The sequence below is a fragment of the Hypanus sabinus genome, chromosome 3 (genome assembly GCF_030144855.1).
Source record: "Hypanus sabinus isolate sHypSab1 chromosome 3, sHypSab1.hap1, whole genome shotgun sequence".
NCBI lineage: Eukaryota > Metazoa > Chordata > Chondrichthyes > Myliobatiformes > Dasyatidae > Hypanus > Hypanus sabinus.
Window position 1 is genome coordinate 7,523,558 of NC_082708.1, and position 22,557 is coordinate 7,546,114.

The window sequence follows — 22,557 nt, forward strand, 5'->3', positions numbered from 1 at the left end:
ATCCAATATTCCATTTATAGATGAGTACAGCCAAACGAAACAGCGCTACTGCAGGGCCACGATGCAAAACACAGTGCCAACAGTCACGCACAGCACAAGGCACATTTAATTCCAATAGCACTAAAACATACAGTCACTCAAAGTATATGTAGCCCAAGTCCCTGAGTTTCATGGCCTGTAGATTGATGGTGCATGGGCTATTGTCCTGGAACCACTTTTCTGCAAGAACAAGCACACAGTAGTTCCTCATCACACCACTGGTACAGAGCGGGGAGTTAGGGGTCAGGTTAGGGTTTAGGGACAGGGATGAAGTGGGGAGTTAGAGGTCAGAGCAGTGAATGAAGAGTAAAGGGCAGGAGCCTGTGGTTGCAGGTCAGAGCACTGCACAGTTGAAGGCCAGCGACCTGTGGGGGTCAGATCAGCAGGCATTGAAGACCAGCGATCCCCATGGTCAAGGGCTGTGGTCAGTGGGCCAGTTGTGTGAATAAATAAATGAAGCAGAGAACATGAGTTGTAGAGTCCATGAAAATGTGTCTGTAGGTTGTGGAATCAGTTCACTGTTGAAGTTATCCACCCTGGTTCAGGAACTTGATGATCAGGGGGGTAATAACTGTTCCTGAACCTAGTGGTGTGGGTCCTGAGGCTTCTTTACCTCCTTCCTGATAGCAGAAGCGATAAGAGAACATGGCCTGGATGGTGGGGAGGGCTTGAAGATGGATTCTTCTTTCTTGAGTAAGTTTACTCAATGATGGGGAAGGCTTTGCTGGTGAAGGACTGAGCTATATCTACCACTTTCTGTAGCATTTTCCTTTCCAGGATATTGGTATTTCCATACCAGGCTGTGATGCAACCAGTTAGGATACTTTCCTTGGTACATCTATTGAAATTCATCATCCACACCTGCTCTCCAATATCGTCACCAAGTTTTGTTTTATAATTGTCGGCACGGACTAGAAGAGCCAAGATGGCCTGTTTCCGTGCTGAAATTGTTATATGGTTATATGTTATTGTTCCTGTGAATAAACTCGGGAATTGTTAACGTTAAAGTAACTCGCTGTTTGTTTCATAAGCCATTTTGGGAAAGTAAATGTATTTCTGTTCCAGGAGAATGAGAGTTCGGTCCGATTGAAGATTGCGTCCTTAATTGGGTTACTGTCAAAAACACCAGGCTTCCTTTCTGACTGCATAGTGGAAGATGTTATCATCGCCCTTAACAATGAAAGTAAGTAGCAAGAAATCCGTACTTTGAAAGTATCTACAGCCGGTTCTGCTGTAACGTGGGGAGCACGGTAGCTTAGCTGTTAGCACATCGCTTTGCAGAGTCAGCGATAGGAAGATTGGGGTTCAATTCCCACCACTCTCTGTAAGGTGTTTCTACGTTCTCCCCATAACCATGTGGCTTTCCTTTAGGCGCTCCAATTCCCTCCCATATTCCAAAGACGCACAGATTAGGGTTTGTGAGTTGTGGGCACAGGAAGGGTAGTGTTACTTGTGGGCTGCCGCCAGCACATTCTTGACTGTGTTGGTCATTGATGGAAATGACTTGTTTCTCTGTATGTTTCGTTGCTTTGATGTGCATGTGACAAATAAATCTAATGTTTAATAAGTCATCATCACTTTCTATTATTCAGATCAGATTCAGATTTATTGATCACATGTACATTGAAGCATAAAGTAATGATCCCAATATAGACAATAAGACCATAAGACATAGGAGCAGAATTAGGCCACTCAGTCCTTGGAGTGATTTATTTATCTTTCTCAACCCCATTCTGCTGCCTTCTCCCCGTAACCTTTGATGCCCTGACTAATCAAGAACCTATCAACCTCCACTTTAAGATATACCCAATGATTTGACCTCCATAGATTTCTGAGCCAACTAATTCCACAGATTCACCACCCTCTGGCTAAAGAAATTCCTCCTCCTCTCTGTTCTAAATTATGATCCTGTGCCCTCTGGTCCTAGATTCCCCCACTATAGGAAACATCCTCTCCACATCCACTCTATCTGTGCCCTCTGGTCCTAGGTTCCCCCACTATAGGAAACATCCTCTCCACATCCACTCTATCTGTGTCCTCTGGTCCTAGACTCCCCCACTATAGGAAACATCCTCTCCACATCCACTCTATCTGTGCCCTCTGGTCCTAGGTTCCCCCACTATAGGAAACATCCTCTCCACATCCATTATTGGATAAGTGAACTAGCCGTAATCATAGTTGGAAAAAAGATGTTGAAATGATGACGAAGTTTCTCAACAAGAGTGGAATTGCTGTATTGGAATAATTATTTCATGTGTGACATACTGTTGCAGAATCTCACCACGTCCTCGCCCAGTTATTGGACACCACCTTGGTGATCGGCACTCAGCTGCAAGACAACTTGCCTCTCAGTTTCCGTTTAGTTGAGATTGGTTGTAAGGTAAGAAACAGCTCCGCAGATGATTCGGATTCTCTGGTTGTTGGCGGGGAGACAAAGAGGAACAAGTGATTCAATATTCAAGATTGTTTATTGTCATTCTTCAGTGCACAAGTATAAAGGAGAACAAAATAATTGTTATTCCAGATCCGATGCAGCACAAAAAGAACACAATAGGCATGCTGGACACTATAAAAACACACAATGAGTATAAAGATAAAATAAATCCTATAATCCACAATCTACAAGTAACTGTAATAAATTACACTTGTGGCCATTTTATTAGGTACACCTGCTGGTTAATGTAAATATCTAATCAGCCGATCATGTGGCAGCATCTCAATGCATAAAAGCATGTAGGCATGGGTCAAGAGGTTCAGTTATTGTTCACACTAAACATCAGACTTGGGAATATATGCGATCTAAGTGATTTTTGACTGTGGAATGATTGTTGGTGCCAGACAGGGTGGTTTGAGTATCTCAGAAACTGCTGATCTCCTGGGATTTTCATGCACTACAATCTCTAGAGTTTACAGATTATGATGCAAAAACAAAAAAACATTCAGTGAGTGACAGTTCCTTGGGCAAAAACGCCTTATTAATGAGAGAGGTCAGAGGAGAATGGCCAGACTGGTTCAAGTTAACAGGAAGGTGACATTAACTCAAATAATCACATGTTACAACAGTGTTGTGCAGAAGATCATCTCTAAATGCACAACATGTGGAACCATGAAGTGGATGGGCTATAGCAGCAGAGGACCATGAACATAGATTCAGTACCACTTTACTAAAAACAAAGGATACCTATAAAAACAAAGGATACCTAATAAAGTGGCCACTGAGTTTATGTACGTACAGTGACACTAGGTGGTGGGGGCTGGGGGAGTTGGTTAGTGGGTGGAGCTGTTGATCAGCCTGACAGCTTGAGGGGATTAACCGTTTTTGTGTACTTATGGCAAGCTAAGTATATAAATATTTTAGCAACACAAAATCCTCTTCAGTTACACTCTACTTTCACAGACTGGGGTGGGAACACTCAGCAGGCTAGTCAGCAGCTGTAGAGAGAGAAGCAGAGTCAGAACGGGAGGAAATGTATAAAAATAAAGTTGGAGGGAAGACGCAGGAGCCGAGGGTACAAAAGACAATGCCAGTGAAATGGATCGAGGTCAGTCAGACCATAAGACGTAAGAGCAAAATTAGGCCATTTGGTCCATTGAGTCTGCTCCGCCATTCAGTCGTGGCTAATCATTTTTTCTTCTCCTCAGCCCCACACCCTGGCCTTCTTCCTGTAACCTTTGATGCTATCCCCAATCAAAAACCTATCAAATTTACACCCCTCTACCCTGAGGCTGTGCCCTCTCGTCCTAGACACCCCCCACCATTGGAAACGTCCTTTACACATCTACTCTGTCCAGACCTTTGAACATTGGAATTGTTTCAGTGAGATCCCCCCCTCACCTAAATTCCTGCGAGTACAGATCCAGAGCTGTCAGACATTCCTCACATGATAATCCTTTCATTTTCAGAATCATCCTTGTGAACCTCCTCTGAACCCTCTCCAATGCCAGCACATCTCTTCCTAGATGTGGAGCCCAAAACTGTTCACAATACTCAAAGGTGAAGCCTCACCAGTGCCTTACAAAGCTTCAGCATCACATTCCTGCTCTTATATTCTAGGCCTCTTGAAATGAACGCTAGAACGGTTTGAGGATTATCTGATTGGTAGGAGGCAGCGGCTGAGAATAAAAGGATCCTCTTCTGGTTGGCTGCCAGTGACTAGTGATGTTCTGCAGGGGTCGGTGTTAGGACCGAATCTAGGATCGAATGGCTTGTTATATGAAGAGCGTTTGATGACTCTGGGCCTGTATCCACCATAATTCAGAAGAATGAGGGGTGACCTCATTGAAACCTATCGAATGGTGGAAGGCCATGATGGAGTGGATGTGGAGAGGATGTTTCCGATGGTTGGACAGTCTAATACTAGACGGGACAGCCTCAGATTAGAGAGGTGTCGGAGTTGCGGAGGAACATTTTTTTAGCCAGATACTGGTGAATCTGTAGAATTCTTTGCCCCAGGCAACTGTAAACCACAACTCTTCATGTACCTTTAAACCAGAGATTAATAGATTCTTGATTGGTCAGGGCATGAAGTACCACGGGGAGAAGGTAGGAGGTCGGGGCTGAATGGAAAATTGGATCGGCCATGATGAAATGGGCCAAATGGCCTAATTCTGCTCCGGTATGTTGTGGTCTTATGGTCTTTAGTTTCATTCAGCCATTCATGAATACCAGTGAATATAGCCAAACAAAACAACATTATTCCAGGGCCAAGGTGCAAAACATAGTATTGATACCAATAGTCACACACAGCACAAGACACATATAAAAGAGCAAGTATATACAAGATATCAGTAAAATACAAAAAATATAGTCCAAGACTATAAGAAGAAATCGAGGTCATAGGTTATAGGCTAAAGGCGAAATGTTTAAAGGGAATATGAGGGGGAACATCTTCACTCACAGGGGTGGTGAGTGTGTGGAATTTGCTGCCAGCAAAAATCAGAGATTGCAACATTTAAGGGAAATTTGGATAATTACAAGGATGGGACTAGGCAGAATAACTGTTCAGCGCAGACTGTACTATAGTGCTCTGTGACGCAATGATTTGCTGTTTCAGATGGCCAACACTGTTTACAGTGTTATGGACATGTCAAAATGTCTTCTGTTGAACATAAAGTGCTCTGGGACGCTCTGTGGTGATAAAGGATGCTGTAGCAAATCATTTATAGTAATTGTTGTGTTGTTCCCCTGCAAATGACCAGCACCTGGCAGACACGTCCCACGTGGTACGGAACAAATGCTTGCAGCTGATTGGTTGCCTGGGGCCCCTCGAGAGACAGGGGGTAAAGGAAATGGAGAACGTGGCTGCCAGAGATGTGCAGAAGATCATCAGTGAATCATTCACCGACCAGGATCCCCGAGTCCGAACAGCAGCGATGAAAGCCACGGTAAACTGAATCTCACTATACACTTTATTTGTCTTCCTGCACTGCACTTTCCCTGTAACTGTAACACTTTATTCTGCATTCTGCTATTGTTTTACCTTGTTCTGCCCAATGCACTGTGTAACAAATTGATCTAAATGAACAGTATACAAGACAAGTTTTACGCTATACTCTGGTACATCAGCCAATTTGAAGGTTAAATATCTAAAGAGCCCACAATCCCGGACATTCTCCTTTTTGCCTCTTCCATTGCGCAGAAGATACAAAGGCCTGAAAGCATGGACTACCAGGTTCAACAACAGCTTCTATGCCACTATTATGATAAGATGGATCTCTGATCTCGCATTCTACCTCTTTATGACTATATTTATTCTGCCTTCAGTTGTTCTTTTACTCTGTTGTTCTGAATTGATCTGTTGAACATTGTACAAGACTGGTTTTGCACTGTGCCTTGGTGATAAACTCATTTACCAATTTGCTGAACCATATCTGCCTCCACCATCTCCTTAGGCACCTATTTCTGTTTAAAAACAAAATGCTACTGAGCTCCTTAAATTTCTCCCCTCTCACCTTAAACCTTCTAGTTGTAGATTCCTTTTCCCTGGGTGTCATCCAAACTGACCATTCCAAACATACACTTAGTGGCCACTTTATTAGGTACACCTAGCTAATACAGTTATTTATTTATTGAGATACAGTATGGAATAGGCTCTTCTAGCACCAGCCAGCAATCACCCGATTTAATCCTAGCGTCGTCACAGGGCAATTTATAGTGACCAAATAACCGGCCAACTGGTGTGTCTTTGGACTGAGGGAGGAAACTGGAGCAGCCATAGGAAACCTACGTGCTCATGGGGAGAATGTACAGATTCCTTAGAAACAACAGTAGGAATTGAACTGGTACTGTAAAATGTCGTGCTAACCACTACGCTACAATGCCTCTAATCAGCCAATCATGTGTCAGCAGCTCAATGCATGAAAGCATGTAAATATGGTCAAGAGGTTCAGTTGGTGTTCAGACCAAACATCAGAACGGGGAAGAAATTACTTTCACCTTGGAATGATTGTTGGTGCCAGACGAGGTAGTTTGAGTATCTCACAAACTGCCGATTCCCTGGGATTTCATACACAGCAGTCTCTGGAGTTAACAGAGAATGGTGCAAAAAGAAAATCCAGTGAGCAACAGTATTTTAGGCAAAAATGTCTTGTTACTGAGAGAGATTATGGGAGAATATCCAGACTGGTTCAAGCTGACAAGACGGCAGCAGTAACTGAAATAACAATATTTTTACAACACTGTTGTGCAGAAGAGAATCTCTGAATACGCAGAATGTCGAAATTTGAAGTGGATGGGCTACTGCAGCAGCAGCAGACCACACCACATTGCACTCCTGGAGCACCTGGAGGAAACCCACACAGCTCACAGGGAGAATGTACGAATTCCTTACAGCTGGCGGTGGAATTGAACTCTGAACTCGATGCCCCGTGCTACGCTACCATGGGGCCCTTATCATTCAATAGTTTTATAAGAGCAGGATAGAAACTGTCCTTGAGCCTGGTGGTATGTGCTTTTGTACCTTGTGTCCGATGGGAGAGGGGAGAGGAGAGAATGTCAGGGGTGGGTGGGATCTTTGTTTATGTTGGCTGCAGTGGTGATGTTTTCTGTGGCTGAGATATCTAGAACCAAGGGTCGTTCTCAGAGAAAAGGGTCAGACAAGTGTAACTCTCGGGTTACGTTAGTTGAGGGGAAGACAGCCTCTGGCCCAGCCAAACTGAGAAATCTCGTTTGTGTGGAGCTCTGTGATGTGTTGCCCAGTTACAAATCCCCACTGCAAAATATCAGACAGTACACCATATGCAATTAAACGATTGAACTTTATGAATCTTAATCTTACTGTCAGTTAGTAAAGAAAATAAAAAGAAAAAGGGCCCATTTTAATGAAACAGTCTGATGTGCATGTTGGAGCTCACGGTTCCGTCCATTCATTCCCCATTGACCTCCTCTGAGCGTTGGTGACTCCCGGACCCTCGCTCCAGGTCCGCTCCATCTGGTGGTCTACCAACTCTCTCCACTTGCGTCTTCTCTCTTTGTCTCTCACCAACAAAAGACTGTGAATACCTTTTCTCAGCCCCACAAGAAAGAAACAACTTGCCTCTTATTGGATGGCACGCATTTCAAAGCCCCCGTTATCTCTAGTCATAACCCAAACATTGCTGCTACAGAGAAACCATTACATTAGCAGAGAAACTGTACAGCATGTCACATGAGGTAGAACAATAAAAGAATGGAGAATTAAGTGTTACAGAGAAAATGCAGTGAAGGTGGACAACATGCACTGTTATAATGAGGTAGATTGTGAGATCAAGAGTCCATCTTATTGTACTTGAGAACCATTCAATAGTCTATAACAGTGGGGTAGAAACTGTTCTTGAGCCTGTTCTTGTGCATTCTCTAATTTTGTACCTTCTGCCCAGTTGGGGGAGGGTTGTGGGAGAAGAGAGAATGTATGTGGTGAGTAGATTTACAGAACATTCTGTGCTCTTTTCTGTTCTTGGTTGCTCAGACCACAAGGTTGACAATACATTTCCAGCACGGTGTTTATTCTGTGTGACTGGTACTCATACCGCCTCTTCTGCTCTGTCCTAGTTACAACTCCACGAACGGGGAATGAAGCTGCAGCAGACCATCTACTCTCAGGTAAACCCTCTCAGAATGCCACACACAACATTTCAGAGGAACTCAGCAGATCAGGCAACATCTATGGAGGGGGAATAAACAGTCCACGTTTTGGGCCTGGACCTTTCCACCAACCCTCACAGTCCCCTCAACCCCTTCCGCTCCCCCTCCCTCCATGCCTCCCTACCCTGCTCCCAGTCCCTCCCACTCTCTCCAGCTGTCCCACAACTCTTCAACAGTTCTGTCCTCCTCTTCCAGTACTGGCCTTTTGTGCGCCCCTAGTTTCTATCATAACAGACACAGAGAACGTTCAAAGCTCTCAACAAGTGAGGAAGCATCTGCTGTTAGTGAAATAAAGATGGGTAGCATAAGAGATTCTGCAGATGCTGAAACTCCAGAGCAACACCACCAAAATGCTGGAGGAACTCAGCGGTGAGGCCGCATTGGTGGAGAGGAATAAACAGTCGACATTTCAGGCTGAGACCCTTCATCAGGTCTGGAAAGGAAGGAGGCAGAAGTCAGGATAAAAGTGGGGGGAGGGGTACAAGCTAGACACCTGGTTAGGGGAAGGTGGGTGGGTGGGTGGGAGAAGGGAAGTGGTGCAAGAAGCTGAAAGGTGATTGGTGGAAGAAGTAAAAGGCTGAAGAAGGAGGAATCTGATAGGAGAGGAGAGCGGACCATGAGAGAAAGAGGAGTAGGGTCACGTGATTGAAGTTACAGGATAGGAGAAAGGGTGATAAGGGAGCACAGATGGAGAATGGAAAAAGAGAGAGGGTGTGGGGAATGGGGGATGTTGGTAAAATAGTCATGGAACAATATAGTGGGATACATATAGCTCAAGCAGTTCATGCTGGCCACGGTGCCCACCCAACTAGTTCCAATTTCCTGAATTTGTCCCACATCCCTCTAAGCCCCTTCTCAGCTAGAGCTTCTTAAATGTTACCGTAAGACCATAAGGTGTAGAAGCAGAATTAGGCCATTTGGCCCATCAAGTCTGCTCTGCCGTTTCATCGTGGCTGATCCATTTCCCCCCTCAGCCCCAATCTCCTGCCTTCTCCCCGTATCCCTTCATGCCCTGACTGATGAAGAATATGTGAGCTTCTACCTCAAATATACCCAATGACTTGGCCTCCACAGCTGGTTGCGGCAAGAAATTCCACAGATTCACCACTCCCAGGCCTCTTCGTCTCTGTTCTAAAAAAGACGTCCCTCTATTCTGAGGCTGTGTCCTCTGACTTAGACCCCCACCCCACTAAAGGAAACATTCTCTCCACATCCACTTTATCAAGGCCTTTTACCATTCAAGAGGTTTCAATGAGGCTACCCCTCATTTTTCTGAATTCCAGGGAATACAGGCCCAGAGCCATCAAACAGTCTTCATGTGACAAGCCATTTGCTCCTGGAATCATTTTTGTGAACCACCTTTGAACTCTCTCCAACATCAGCACATCCTTTCTTAGATAAGTAGCCCAAAACTGCTCACAATACATCAAGTGAGGCCTCCAGTGCTTTATAAAGTTTCAAAATTGCATACACGAGGAAATCTGCAGATGCTTTTTGCTTTTATATTTAATATTTTATATTCTAGTCCTCTTGAAATGAATGCTAACATTACAGTTGCCTTCCTCATCACCACCTCATCTTGCAAATTAACCTTTCGGGAATCCTGCACAAGGACTGCCAAGTCCCTTCAATCACCTGTCTCAGTCACTTCTTCCAGCAGTTTATTCCATATACTCACTCCTTATGAGGGATACGTTTAGGGTAAATGCAAGCAGGCTTTTTCTACTGAGGTACAGTTCATGGGTTAGGTGACAGGTGAAATATTTTAAGGGGAACATGAGGAGGGGTAACTCCTTCACTCAGAAGGTGGTGCGAGTGTGGAATGAGTTGCCAGCGGAAGTGGTGGATCGGAGTTTGACTAACTCAGTTTGATTGTCTAAGAGAATCTTGGATAGGTACGTGGGTGGAAATGGTCTGGAGGTCTATGGTCCAGTTGCAGTCAATATGATTATGCAGAATAATAGTTTGGAATGGATTAGATGGGCCAAAGGGCCTGTTTTGTGGCTGCCGTGTTCTATAATTCTTAACTCCTAATTATTCTGGTCCTCCTTCCCTCCATCCTCTGCATGCTCATGTGCCTTTCGAGGAGTCTCTTAAACACTCCTATGATATCTGCCTCCACTATCACCTTAGCAATGCATTTTGTGCCCCCCCCCACTCTCTGCAAATACAAAAGCACCTGACATATCTCCTTTCTACTTTCCTTCTTGCGTCTTAAATGCATGCTCGCTAGTGCTAGACATTTCAGTCCTACGATAAAGAGTGTTTAAGAGATTCTTTGACAGGCATGTGAATAATGGAGGGATGTGGCCAATGTGCAGGGAAGAGGGATTAGATTAATTAGCATTCACCAGCTTAGAAACATAAAAAATAGGTGCAGGAGTAGGCCATTTGGCCCTTCGAGCCTGCACCGCCATTCAGTATGATCATGGCTGATCATCCAACTCAGAACCCTGTACCTGCTTTCTCTCCATACCCCCTGATCCCTTTAGCCACAAGGGCCATATCTAACTTCCTCTTAAATATAGTTAATGAACCGGCCTCAACTGTTTCCTGTGGCAGAGAATTCCACAGATTCACCACTCTCTGTGTGAAGAAGTTTTTCCCTCATCTCGGTCCTAAAAGGCTTCCCCTTTATCCTTAAACTGTGACCCTTCATTCTGGACTTCAACAACATCGGAAACAATCTTCCTGCATCAAGCCTGTCCAATCCCTTTAGAATTTTATACGTTTCAATAAGATCCCCCCTCAATCTTCTAAATTCCAGTGAGTATAAGCGTAGTCGATCCAGTCTTTCTTCATATGAAAGTCCTGCCATCCCAGGAATCAATCTGGTGAACCTTCTCTGTACTCCCTCTATGGCAAGAATGTCTTTCCTCAGATTAGGGGACCAAAACTGCACACAGTATTCTAGGTGTGGTCTCACCAAGGCCTTGTACAACTGCAGTAGAACCTCCCCGCTCCTGTACTCAAATCCTTTTGCTATGAATGCCAACATACCATTTGCCTTTTTCACCGCCTGCTGTACCTGCATGCCCACCTTCAACGACTGGGGTACAATGACACCCAGGTCTCGTTGCACCTCCCCTTTTCCTAATCGGCCACCATTCAGATAATAATCTGTTTTCCTGTTCTTGCAACCAATTGTGGATAACCTCACATTTATCCACATTAAATTGCATCTGCCATGAATTTGCCCACTCACCTAACCTATCCAAGTCACCCTACATCCTCTTAGCATCCTGCTCACAGCTAACACCACCACCCAGCTTCGTGTCGTCCACAGACTTGGAGATGCTGCATTTAATTCCCTCGTCTAAATCATTAATATATATTGTAAACAACTGGGGTTCCAGCACTGAGCCTTGCAGTACCCCACTAGTCACTGCCTGCCATTCTGAAAAGGTCCCGTTTACTCCCACTCTTTGCTTCCTGTCTGCCAACCAATTCTCTATCCACATCAATACCATACCCCCAATACCGTGTGCTTTAAGTCTGCACACTAATCTCCTGTGTGGGACCTTGTCAAAAGCCTTTTGAAAATCTAAATATACTACATCCACTGGCTCTCCCCAATCCACTCTACTAGTTACATCTTCAAAAAATTCTATAAGATTTGTCTGACATGATTTTCCTTTCACAAATCCAGGCTGAATTTGTCCGATGATTTCACCTCTTTCCAAATGTGCTGTTATCACATCTTTGATAACTGACTCTAGCATTTTCCCCACCACCGATGTCAGACTCACCGGTCTACAATTCCCCGGTTTTTCTCTCCCTCCTTTTTTAAAAAGTGGGGTTACATTAGCCATCCTCCAATCCTCAGGAACAAATCCAGAATCTAAGGAGTTTTGAAAAATTATCACTAATGCATCCACAATTTCTTGGGCTACTTCCTTAAGCACTCTGGAATGCAGACCATCTGGCCCTGGGGATTTATCTGCCTTTAATCCCTTCAATTTACCTAACACCACTTCCCTACTAACATGTATTTCCCTCAGTTCCTCCATCTTACTAGACCCTCGGTTCCTTACTATTTCCAGAAGATTATTTCTGTCCTCCTTAGTGAAGACAGAACCAAAGTAGTTATTCAATTGGTCTGCCATGTCTTTGTTCCCTATGATCAATTCACCTGTTTCTGACTGTAAGGGACCTACATTTGTCTTGACCAATCTTTTTCTTTCCACATATCTATAAAAACTTTTACAGTCAGTTTTTATGTTCCCTGCCAGCTTTCTCTCATAATCTTTTTTCCCTTTCCTAGTTAAGCCCTTTGTCCTCTTCTGCTGGTCTCTGAATTTCTCCCAGTCCTCAGGTGTGCTGCTTTGTTTTGCTAATTTATATGTTTCTTCTTTGGACTTGATACTATCCCTATTTCCCTTGTCAGCCACGGGTGCACTACCTTTCCTGGTTTATTCTTTTGCCAGACTGGGATGAACAATTGTTGTAGTTTATCCATGCGATCTTTAAATGCTTACCATTGCATATCCACCGTCAACCCTTGAAGTATCATTTGCCAGTCTATCTTAGCTAATTCACGTCTCCTACCTTCAAAGTTACCCTTCTTTAAGCTCAGAACCTTTGTTTCTGAATTAACTATGTCACTCTCCATCTTAATGAAGAATTCCACCATATTATGGTCACTCTTACCCAAGGGGCCTCGCATGACAAGATTGCTAACTAACCCTTCCTCATTGCTCAATACCCAATCTAGAATAGCCTGCTCTCTAGTTGGTTCCTCGACATGTTGATTCAGAAAACCATCCCGCATACATTCCAAGAAATCCTCCTCCTCAGCACCCTTACCAATTTGGTTTACCCAATTTATATGTAGATTGAAGTCATCCATTATAACTGCTGTTCCTTTACTGCACGCATTTCTAATTTCCTGTTTAATGCCATCCCCAACCTCACTACTACTGTTAGGTGGCCTGTATACAACTCCCACCAGTGTTTTCTGCCCCTTAGTGTTATGCAGCTCTACCCTATTGATTCCACATCCTCTAGGCTAATGTCCTTCCTTTTTATTGCATTAATCTCCTCTTTAATCAGTAATAAAGGGTCTCTTATGCTGTAATGTTCTATGTATCCACTCTGTCTGGATCTTTATACTGTTAAATGTCTTTATCAACTCCCTCCTCTGCTCTAAGAAGAATCCTGACAATACCTCACATAACTTTATAAATGTACCAAATCTCCCATCATAGAAAGATGCCCCTATAGAATGGAGGTGAGGAGGAATTTCTTTAGCCAGAGTGTGGTGAATCTGTGGAATTCATTGCCACAGACTGCTGCAGAGGCCGAGTTATTGGGTATATTCAAAGTGGAGATTGCTGGCTACTTAATGGGCATCATGGTAGCGTGGCAGTTAGCCCGACACTATTACAGCGTGGGCATTTTGGAGTTCAATTCCGTTGCCGTTCTGTAAGGAGTTTGTATGTCCTCCCTGTGACTGTGTGGGTTTTCCCCAGTGCTCCTGTCTCCTCCCACAGTCCAAGGGTGTACTGGGTGGGGTAATTGGTCATTGAAAATTGTCCCATGATTGGATTAGAGTTAATCGGGATTGTGAGATGCTGGGCTGGCATGGCTTGACAGGCCAGAATAGCTAACTCCACACAGTATCACTAAATGAAATAAATTAATTAGTAAGGATGGCAAAGGAAGGCAGGAGAATGAGGCTGAGAGGGGAAGTAAATCAGCCATGATGGAATGGCGGGGCAGACTGCATGGCCTGTATGACCTAATTCTGCTCTTATGTCTTTTGCTGTTATTGTCTGAGGGAAGAGTTTGCAGGACTGTAGGGAGTAGGGCATGGGGCTAGTGGTCTGTTATAATCATGCTGTGATTCCATGTAACCGTCTGTGATCCCTGAGATGCTCTTATCAACGTACATGGTTATTGTTGAGAATTATTGACACTGCTTAATTTAATCAGTCCTCTGCTCTTCTAAAGGCTTGCAAGGCACTAACGGATGACTATGAGCAGGTCCGTTCTGTGGCCGTGCAGCTCGTGTGGGTAATCAGTCAACTTTACGCCGACAGGTCAGTGTTTTTTATTAAACGTCCTTTATTCAGAATAAGTAAATACTCAGTGTAGGGCTATTTACATGCTCACTATCTCTTGCTCTATAGTGTGTGAGTGAGGGGTAGAGTGTGTGTGAGGGAGTGAGGGGTAGAGTTTGTGGGGGTGAGGGGTAGAGTGTATGTGGGGGGGTGAGGGGTAGAGTGTGTGTGGGGTGAGGGGTAGAGTGTGTGAGGGGGTGAGGGGTAGAGTGTGTGGGGGTGAGGGGTAGAGTGTGTGGGGGGGTGAGGGGTAGAGTGTGTGGGGGTGAGGGGTAGAGTGTGTTTGGGGGGTGAGGGGTAGAGTGTGTGGGGGGAGTGAGCGGTAGAGTGTGGGGGATGAGGGGTAGAGTGTGTGGGGGGAGTGAGCAGTAGAGTGTGGGGAGTTGAGGGGTAGTGTCTGACAAACTTCTCTCAAGGTATGGTGGAAATTTTATTGACTGGTTGCATCATGGCCTGGTGTGGAAACACTACAAAAAGTGAGTTGTCTGTCATTTCCAACGATGATGTACCTGTGTGGGAGGAGTTTTATAATGAAGAAGTTGTCACACTGTGACAGTTCCACTCTCTTGGCCTCAAAAATCTTGGTCCAATGGTACGAAAAGTCATCATGACTGGAGACTTCCTCAGCTGCAGGAGATGACCATGGATCATCTGTGCCTTGTCATGCCCTTCACTCTCCATGAAACATGGCAGCACCACCTTCTTGGCTGTTGGATCTTGAAGTAGATCCACCCAGTCTGTCAGAACAGGCTTCACTTGCTGGGGTAGGCACATCCCTATCTCACTGGGACTAGAGCTTCCTGGCTACCCTCACCTGGTTTAGCCCCCCGTCGAAGCACTGTACCGGGGTGTGGCCACTGTCGCACGCAAACAGTCACTTGGAGCCACAGGTGAGAGCTGGGGACTAAAGGTGGGCGAGCTGCCCCTGGGCAGAGCACGACAAGCCCGCCACCTGAGGTGCTGCCCTCCCTAGACACACCATACACCCCACTACAGAAAGTACGATTCTACAAAAAGTAGTGGATATGGCCCAGTCCATCATTGGTGAAGCCCTCCCCACTATTGAGCACATCTACACAGAGCGCTGTCACAGGACGCCCACCACCCAGGTTACTCTCTTCTCACTGTCGCCATCAGGAAGAAGTTACAGGAGCCCCAGGACCCACACCAGCACGTTCAGAAACAGTTATTACCCCTCAACCATCAGACCCATGAGCCAAAGGGAATAGCTTCACTCAACTTCACTTGCCCCATCATTGAAATATTCCCACAACCTATGGACTCACTGTCAAAGATTCTTAATCTCCTGTTCTCAATATTGTTTACTTTTTGTTAATATTTTTTCTCTTTTGTATTTGCATAGTTTGTTGTTCTTTGCACATTGGTTGTTTGTCCATCCTGTGGGCGCAGTCTTACATTGATTTTATTGTTTTTTTGGTTTTACTGTGAATGTCTGCAAGAAAGTGAATCACAGGGTTGTATATGGTGACATATATGTACTTTAATATTAAATTAACTTGAACTTCTCAGTAAACTACAAAATTTTAAGCAATTTAATAAAAGTAACTATTTATATAGCACATTTCATACAATGAGATGCAGGCTCAAAGTGCTCTATATAGATTGAAAACATAAATCAATATGGTCATAAAAATATGAGACAAAATTAAAAATCGTACATAAGGACAAAAATTATATAGAATCAAAATGTAATCAAATATACCAAATTATGTAAGTAAAATCAACATCAACAGGCATTAAGTAATCCTATAAATAGGCTAAATTTAAAAAGTAGGAATAATAGAAGTTAGCAATAATACAAACCCGAGTCAATCTGATGGAAATCTCACTGCACGCCCACAGCAATGTTTCATCCTAATCGCCTTGCTGCCTCTCTGTTAGCAGGACAATTAGAGATAGAAAATAAATACTAGATGCCATCGGCAGTCATGTCTGTTGAATGCATGTCTAATAGTTTGCAAAATCTGTGTAACTGTGAGGAGCTATGATGTTAAATCACCATATCCTTTCTCAGTTAAAGCTTGGATTTTTAAGAGGTTTGGGGTGGCATATTAGCCTAAAGTTAAGCATAATGCCTACAATGCCAGCTGTAGGGTGAGTTTTCAATTCCTGCTGCAGTTTGTACTTTCTCCCCGTGATGGTGTGGGTTTCCTACAGCTGCTCTGGTTCCCTCCCACATCCCAAAAGACGTACGTATAGGTTAGGGTTAAGGTAAGTTCTGGGCATGCTGTTTTGGTACTGGAAACATAGTGACACTTATGGACTGTCCCCAGCATGGTTAACAAAGCTCTACTAGAGCTTCAGTGACCTGGTTTCATTTTTGTGTGAGTTTGCTGTGGGCACTCCAGTTTCCTCCCACGGTCGTATGGTTTAGTAGGTTAATTGGTCGCATGGGTGTAATTCAGTGGCACGGGCTTGTTGGCCTGTTACTGTGCTGTATCTATATAAAAAATAGGGCCATTAATTTGGCGCTAGAAACATACCAACACTTGTGGGCTGCCTCTGCAGACCATCACACTGTGTCGGTTGTTCATGCAAACGACGCATTTATTTGTATGTTTTGATGTACGGTAAAGTTACTAATGCAGAACTTTATTCTGTCTGTTCACAAAATAGTAGAGTGGGCTTGTGGGTGCTGTCCATGTTCTCATGCCGGTCTCTTCATTTCTTCAGTATCGTCCCCATTCCCTCATCTAATGAAGAGATCCGTTTGGTCGATGATGCTTTTGGGAAGATATGCCACATGGTGAACGATGGATCCTGGCTCGTGAGAATCCAGGCAGCCAAACTGCTGGTGGGTTAATGGCGGGATTCTTGGCAGTGTGGAGGAACAGAGGGATCTTGGTATTCACATTCATTGATACGTAACTAATGGATAATACAAAGGAACGTAATTTTAAGGTGGTTGGAGGAAAGTATAGGAGGGGGATGACATGAACTGTTGGTGGTGTTGTAAATAGTGTAGAAGGTTGTTGTAGATTACAAGACATTGACAGGATGCAGAGCTGGGCTGAGAAATGACAGATGGCGGTCAACCTCTAAAACTGTGAAGTGATTCACTTTGGAGGGTGGGATTTGAAAGCAGTATACAGGGTTATTGGCTGGATTCTTATCAAAGTGGAGGAACAGAGGGATCTTGGGCTCCACGTCCATCGATCCCTTAGTTACCATGCTAGTTGATATCAGGGGCTTAAGAAGGCTTTTGGTGTGTTGGCCTTCATTAGTTGGGGGGCATTGAGTTCAAGAGTCACTAGGTGTTGTTGCGGCTCTATAAAACTCTGGTTAGATCACACTTGGGGTATTGGAAACACAGATTCTGCAGATGCTGGAAATCTGGAGCAACACACACAAAATGCTAGAAGAACTCAGGAGGTCAGACAGCCCATATGGAGGGGAATAAACAGTCAAAGTTTCGGACCGAGTTGTCGACTCTTTATTCCCCTCTATAAACGCTGCCTGGCCTGATGAGTTTCTCCAGCATTTTGTGTATCGTACTTGGCGTATTGTGTCATTTCTGGCTGCCTCATTATAAGAAGGAGATGGAAGCTTCAGAGAGAGTGCAGAGGAGATTCACCAGGATGCTGCCTGGATTAGAGAGGGTGCAGAGGAGATTCACCAGGATGCTGTCTGGATTAGGGTGCAGAGGAGATTTACCAGGATGCTGCTTGGATTAGAGAGGGTGCAGAGGAGATTCACCAGGATGCTGCCTGGATTAGAGAGGGTGCAGAGGAGATTCACCAGGATGCTGCCTGGATTAGAGAGGGTGCAGAGGAGATTCACCAGGATGCTGCCTGGATTAGAGAGGGTGCAGAGGAGATTCACCGGGATGCTGCCTGGATCAGAGAGGGTGCAGAGGGGATTCACCAGGATGCTGCCTGGATCAGAGAGGGTGCAGAGGAGATTTACCAGGATGCTGCCTGGATTAGAGAGCATTTCTTTTGAGGAAAGTTCGGGTGAGCTAGGGCTTTTCTCTTTGGAACACTGAGTGCACTTTTTCTGAAGCTGGCATATACTGTATTCTGCTTCTCATTTTACCTCAAGATCGAAGATTGTGAAATGTCATTTCCAGTACACAAGTGTAAAGGAGAATAAAATAGTTGTTACTCTGGATCCAATTCAGCACAAAAAAAACACAATAATAAAAAAAACTCCCCATCACTCAGTCATGTCCTCTTTTCATTGTGACCTCGGGGAGGAGTTACAGAAGCTTGAAGACACACACAACGTTTCAGGAATAGTTTGTTCCTCTCTGACATCAGATTTCTAAATGGGCAATGAACCCATAAACACTAGGTCAGTATTTTTGTTTCTTTTTGCTTTGCTGTCTTTTTGCACTACTTACTTATATTTTTTTTATTGCCCTTTACGTCGATGAAGCTTAAGAGTCTTCCATCTTCATTGCTGTTTCTGTAACAATCGTGTTTTACCAGTCAGGGTTGTTAGCCCGGAGCTGAACCCGACCTCTTAGTCTGGTCTGTACCCTTTGACTTATTTGGCAAGAGCCAAAGCATAAAGCCCCAACTCCAGCCAACATAGCTCTCTGGGTCATTGAGGCACTCAAGCCTCCAAACCCTACAAGTTTCCATTCCTCTTTAAAGTTATTTAATTGTGTGTGTGTGTGTGTATGTATGTATATATACACACACACACACACACACACACTGATAAGTTTAATGGTAGGATTAATCAAAATAGGACATACATGGTAAATGGTAGGGCATTGAAGAATGCAGTAGAACAGAGTGATCTGGGAATAATGGTGCATAGTTCCCTGAAGGTGGAATCTCATGTGGATAGGGTGGTGAAGAAAGCTTTTGGTATGCTGGCCTTTATAAATCAGAGCATTGAGTATAGGAGTTGGGATGTAATGTTAAAATTGTACAAGGCATTGGTGAGGCCAAATTTGGAGTATTGTGTACATTTCTGGTCACTGAATTGCAGGAAAGATGTCAACAAAATAGGGAGAGTACAGAGGAGATTTACTAGAATGTTACCTGGGTTTCAGCACCTAAGTTACAGAGAAAGGTTGAACTTTGGAGCGTAGAAGGTTAAGGGGGCACTTGATAGAGGTATTTAAAATTATGAAGGGGACAGATAGAATTGACGTGGATAGGCTTTTTTCATTGAGTAGGGGAGATTCAAACAAGAGGACATGAGTTGAGAGTTAAGGGGCAAAAGTTTAGGGGTAACACGAGGGGGAACTTCTTTACTCAGTGAGTGATAGCTGTGTGTTGAGTATGGGTCTTCAAGATTGTTTAATGCCATTTCCAGTACACAAGTGAAGGGGATGCAATAATTGCTACTCTGGATCTGATGCAGCACAAAACAAAACAAAATAAGATAAGGATCACAATAGCAATAATAAAACACTATAAATATAAATACATAACATATCTTGTATACAGAGATTAATTGTATGTCTATAAGTGACTCTAGGCACAGGAGTGTTGGTACACAAGGTGACTCTGACAGGAAATGATAAAGTAGTGGTGGTTGGGGGCGTGGAGGTGTTGATCAGCCTCACTGTTCCGGGAAAGTGACTGTTTTTGAGTCTGGTGGTCCTGGTGTGGATGCTACGTAGCCTCCTCCCTGATGGGAGTGAGACAAACAGGCTGAGAGCTGAGTGGGATCCTTCGCGATGTTACTGGCTCTTCCTACTTGCGTTTACAATGGTGTGCCATGATAGCATGTAAAACGAAGCTTTACCTCAGGAAGTGTGATTAAAATAAACGAATTACGAGCCGGGTTCCTGTGTTTCAGGGTTCCATGCACCAGGTCAGTGTGCAATTTTTGGAGCAAACCCTCGATAAGAAACTGATGTCCGATCTGAAGGTAGGTTAAACTTTTACAAATGCCGTGTCTACTTATTGATAGAGCAGTTTTCACAGTGATGATGTAGTTCAAAGTGCTCTACAATGGGATAAAGTGCAAACATGAAAATAAAGGTAATAGATAAAAGACAAAACCATGTTAGTTAAAAGCAAGGTTAAGTAAATAAGTTTTGAGCTGGTGTTTAAAAGTGTCAACTGAGACTGCATCCGTAAGAGTTTTAGGTATTGAATTCCACAGTTTAGGAGCATAGTTCAAAAAGCTGATGTGCCAATTATCTTTTGAGAATGTTTGTTTGGCTTTAAAGGACCAACAGAAGAAGCCCTGAGAGCTCGAACAGAATGATAAATCAAAAGCGATTCTGTTACGTACTCCAGTCATAGACCATTAAGAACTTTAAAAGCAAGTAAGAGAAATTTTTAAATACATTCTAAAGAATACAGGAAGCCGATACAGAGTAGCTAGGACAAGAGTGATATGCTCCCTCATCCTGGTTTTGTTTAAAAGTCTAGCAGCAGAGTTGTGTTTTCGTCTGTTGTAATGGGTAGAACAACTGTCCTTGTTTTCTGAACTTCCCATCGTGTCATCTCCTTCATAGGAGTCTCTGACTCTCACACAACTCTTCAGCAGCCCTGTCCTCTGCCAGCCCTGGCCTTCCATGCGCCTCCAATTTCTATCATAACAAAAAACAGAAAATGTTAAAAGCACTCAGCAGGTCAGGAAGCATCTGCCGATAGTGAAACAAGACTACGATTCGAGATAATTTAATGTCATTTCTTGTACATAAGTGTAAAGGAGAACAAAATAATTGTTACTCCGGATCCGATGCAGCACAAAAAAAAACAAACACAATAAATATAAATACGTATGATAGCTTATATACATAGATTGATTGTATGTCCATAAAGTGACACGAGGTACAGGAGGGCCTGCACATAAGGAGACTCTCACAAGAAATGATAAAGCAGTGGTGGAGGGGTGGGTTATTGGGTGGAGGTGTTGATCAGCCTCTCTGCACCAGTGACGGGAGTGCAACGAACAATTCATGAATGGCACAGACAAAATTCCTGAGAAACACAGCAGGCCAGGCAGAATCTAGGAAAAGGGTACAATCAATGTTTCGTGCTGTTGGCTCTGCATAGGGTGTTCAGGGAGTTAGGTGCAAAGTTAAAGGACAGGACCTCCAGGGTTGTGATCTCAGGATTGCTACCCAAGCCATGTGCTAGTGAAGCTAGAACTAGGAAGATTACACAGTTCAATACATGGTCAGGGAATTGGTGTAGGAGGGAGGGTATAAGATTTTTGGATCATTGGGCTCTCTTCTTGTGAAAGTGGGACCTGTACAGAAGGAACAGTTTGCATCTGAGCTGGAGTGAGACTAATGTTCCGGTGGGAAGGGTAGTTAATGTTGCACGGTGAGATTTAAAATAAGGTTGCAGTGGGATAGGAAGCAGAGTGCCAGAACAGTTAGTGGAGAGTTTGTGGAGGCAGAAAGACCTCAAACAAAGTTAGGAGTCAAAAGGTTGAGCATAATGCAGCTAGTGTCCTGAGCTGTGTATATTTCAATGCAAGAAGTATTGGAGGAAAGGCAGATAATAGTGCTGAACGTGAGGTAGCTGGTTTACAAACAGAGGCAATGTGTAGTGAGGGGAGACTATTGATAGGGCAAAATTATAGTCAGTGGGGTGAGTTGCAATGTAAAAGGCGGACAATATCGAAAAGGGTGAGTACAGGAATGAAGGTGTGTCTGAATGCACGCTGTATATGGAATAAGCTAGATGAACTTGTAGCATAATTGTAGATTGGCATGTATGATGTTGTAAGCATCTCTGAATCATGGCTGGAAGATTATAGCTGGGGGCCTAATGTCCAAGGATGCACATTGAAAAGATAGGCAGGAAGGCAGAGGGGGCAGTGTTGCCCAGATAGTGAAAAAAAGAAATCAAATAATTAGGAGAAGGTGACATAGGGTCAGAAGTTGTTAAATCATTGTGGATAAAGCTAAGGAACTGCAAGGGTAAAATGACCCTGATGTGAGTTGTATACAGACCCCAAAACAGTCGTCTTCTTGGAAATCCGTCAGTGACGTGTCTGGTGAAGCCTGAACTGGAAAGGGCAGAAGCACCTGCATGTCGGTCATGTTACGGCCATTGAAGGGTCGGGTAGTTTCTCCTTGTGGTCCTGGTGCTTTTGATCAAGATCCTTCAGCCTTTGCTCCTCAAATGTTCTGGTTCCTCTGTAGACTGCTAGGTGCCAGGCCAAGACCCTCCAACCAGTCACAGGGATACTGCATGCCTTCAAGGATGGTTTTGTGCAGTATTTGTAGTGCTTTGTGGGGCCTCCCTGCTTTCTGGTGCCAGGTGCCAGCTCGGAAAACAATACCATCTTTGGACGGTGGTTGTGTTACATCCGGACCACATGTCCAACCCATCGAAGTTGTGCCTTCATGATCAGTGCCTCCGTGCCAGAGCTCTCGGCCCTTGG

General features: G+C 44.1%; 2 protein-coding genes across 3 annotated transcripts in view; one reads left to right on the top strand and one right to left on the bottom strand.

The window, feature by feature from the left end:
- The window catches only part of ints4 (integrator complex subunit 4), a 100,348-nt gene that overhangs the window by 20,642 nt on the left and 57,149 nt on the right, over positions 1–22,557 (top strand). For both annotated transcript variants that reach the window (XM_059963640.1, XM_059963639.1), the window contains exons 3-9: positions 1,105–1,222; positions 2,313–2,419; positions 5,239–5,424; positions 8,069–8,119; positions 14,114–14,202; positions 16,918–17,038; positions 20,005–20,076. In XM_059963640.1, coding sequence (XP_059819623.1) covers positions 1,105–1,222; positions 2,313–2,419; positions 5,239–5,424; positions 8,069–8,119; positions 14,114–14,202; positions 16,918–17,038; positions 20,005–20,076 — 744 coding nt within the window. The remainder of the gene's footprint in view (positions 1–1,104; positions 1,223–2,312; positions 2,420–5,238; positions 5,425–8,068; positions 8,120–14,113; positions 14,203–16,917; positions 17,039–20,004; positions 20,077–22,557) is intronic.
- Positions 20,682–22,557, bottom strand: part of LOC132391025 (transmembrane protein 164-like) — a 139,075-nt gene continuing 137,199 nt past the window's right edge. The window contains exon 9 of the mRNA XM_059963649.1: positions 20,682–20,746. Within this exon, the coding sequence (XP_059819632.1) occupies positions 20,697–20,746 (50 nt within the window). The 3' untranslated portion in view covers positions 20,682–20,696. The remainder of the gene's footprint in view (positions 20,747–22,557) is intronic.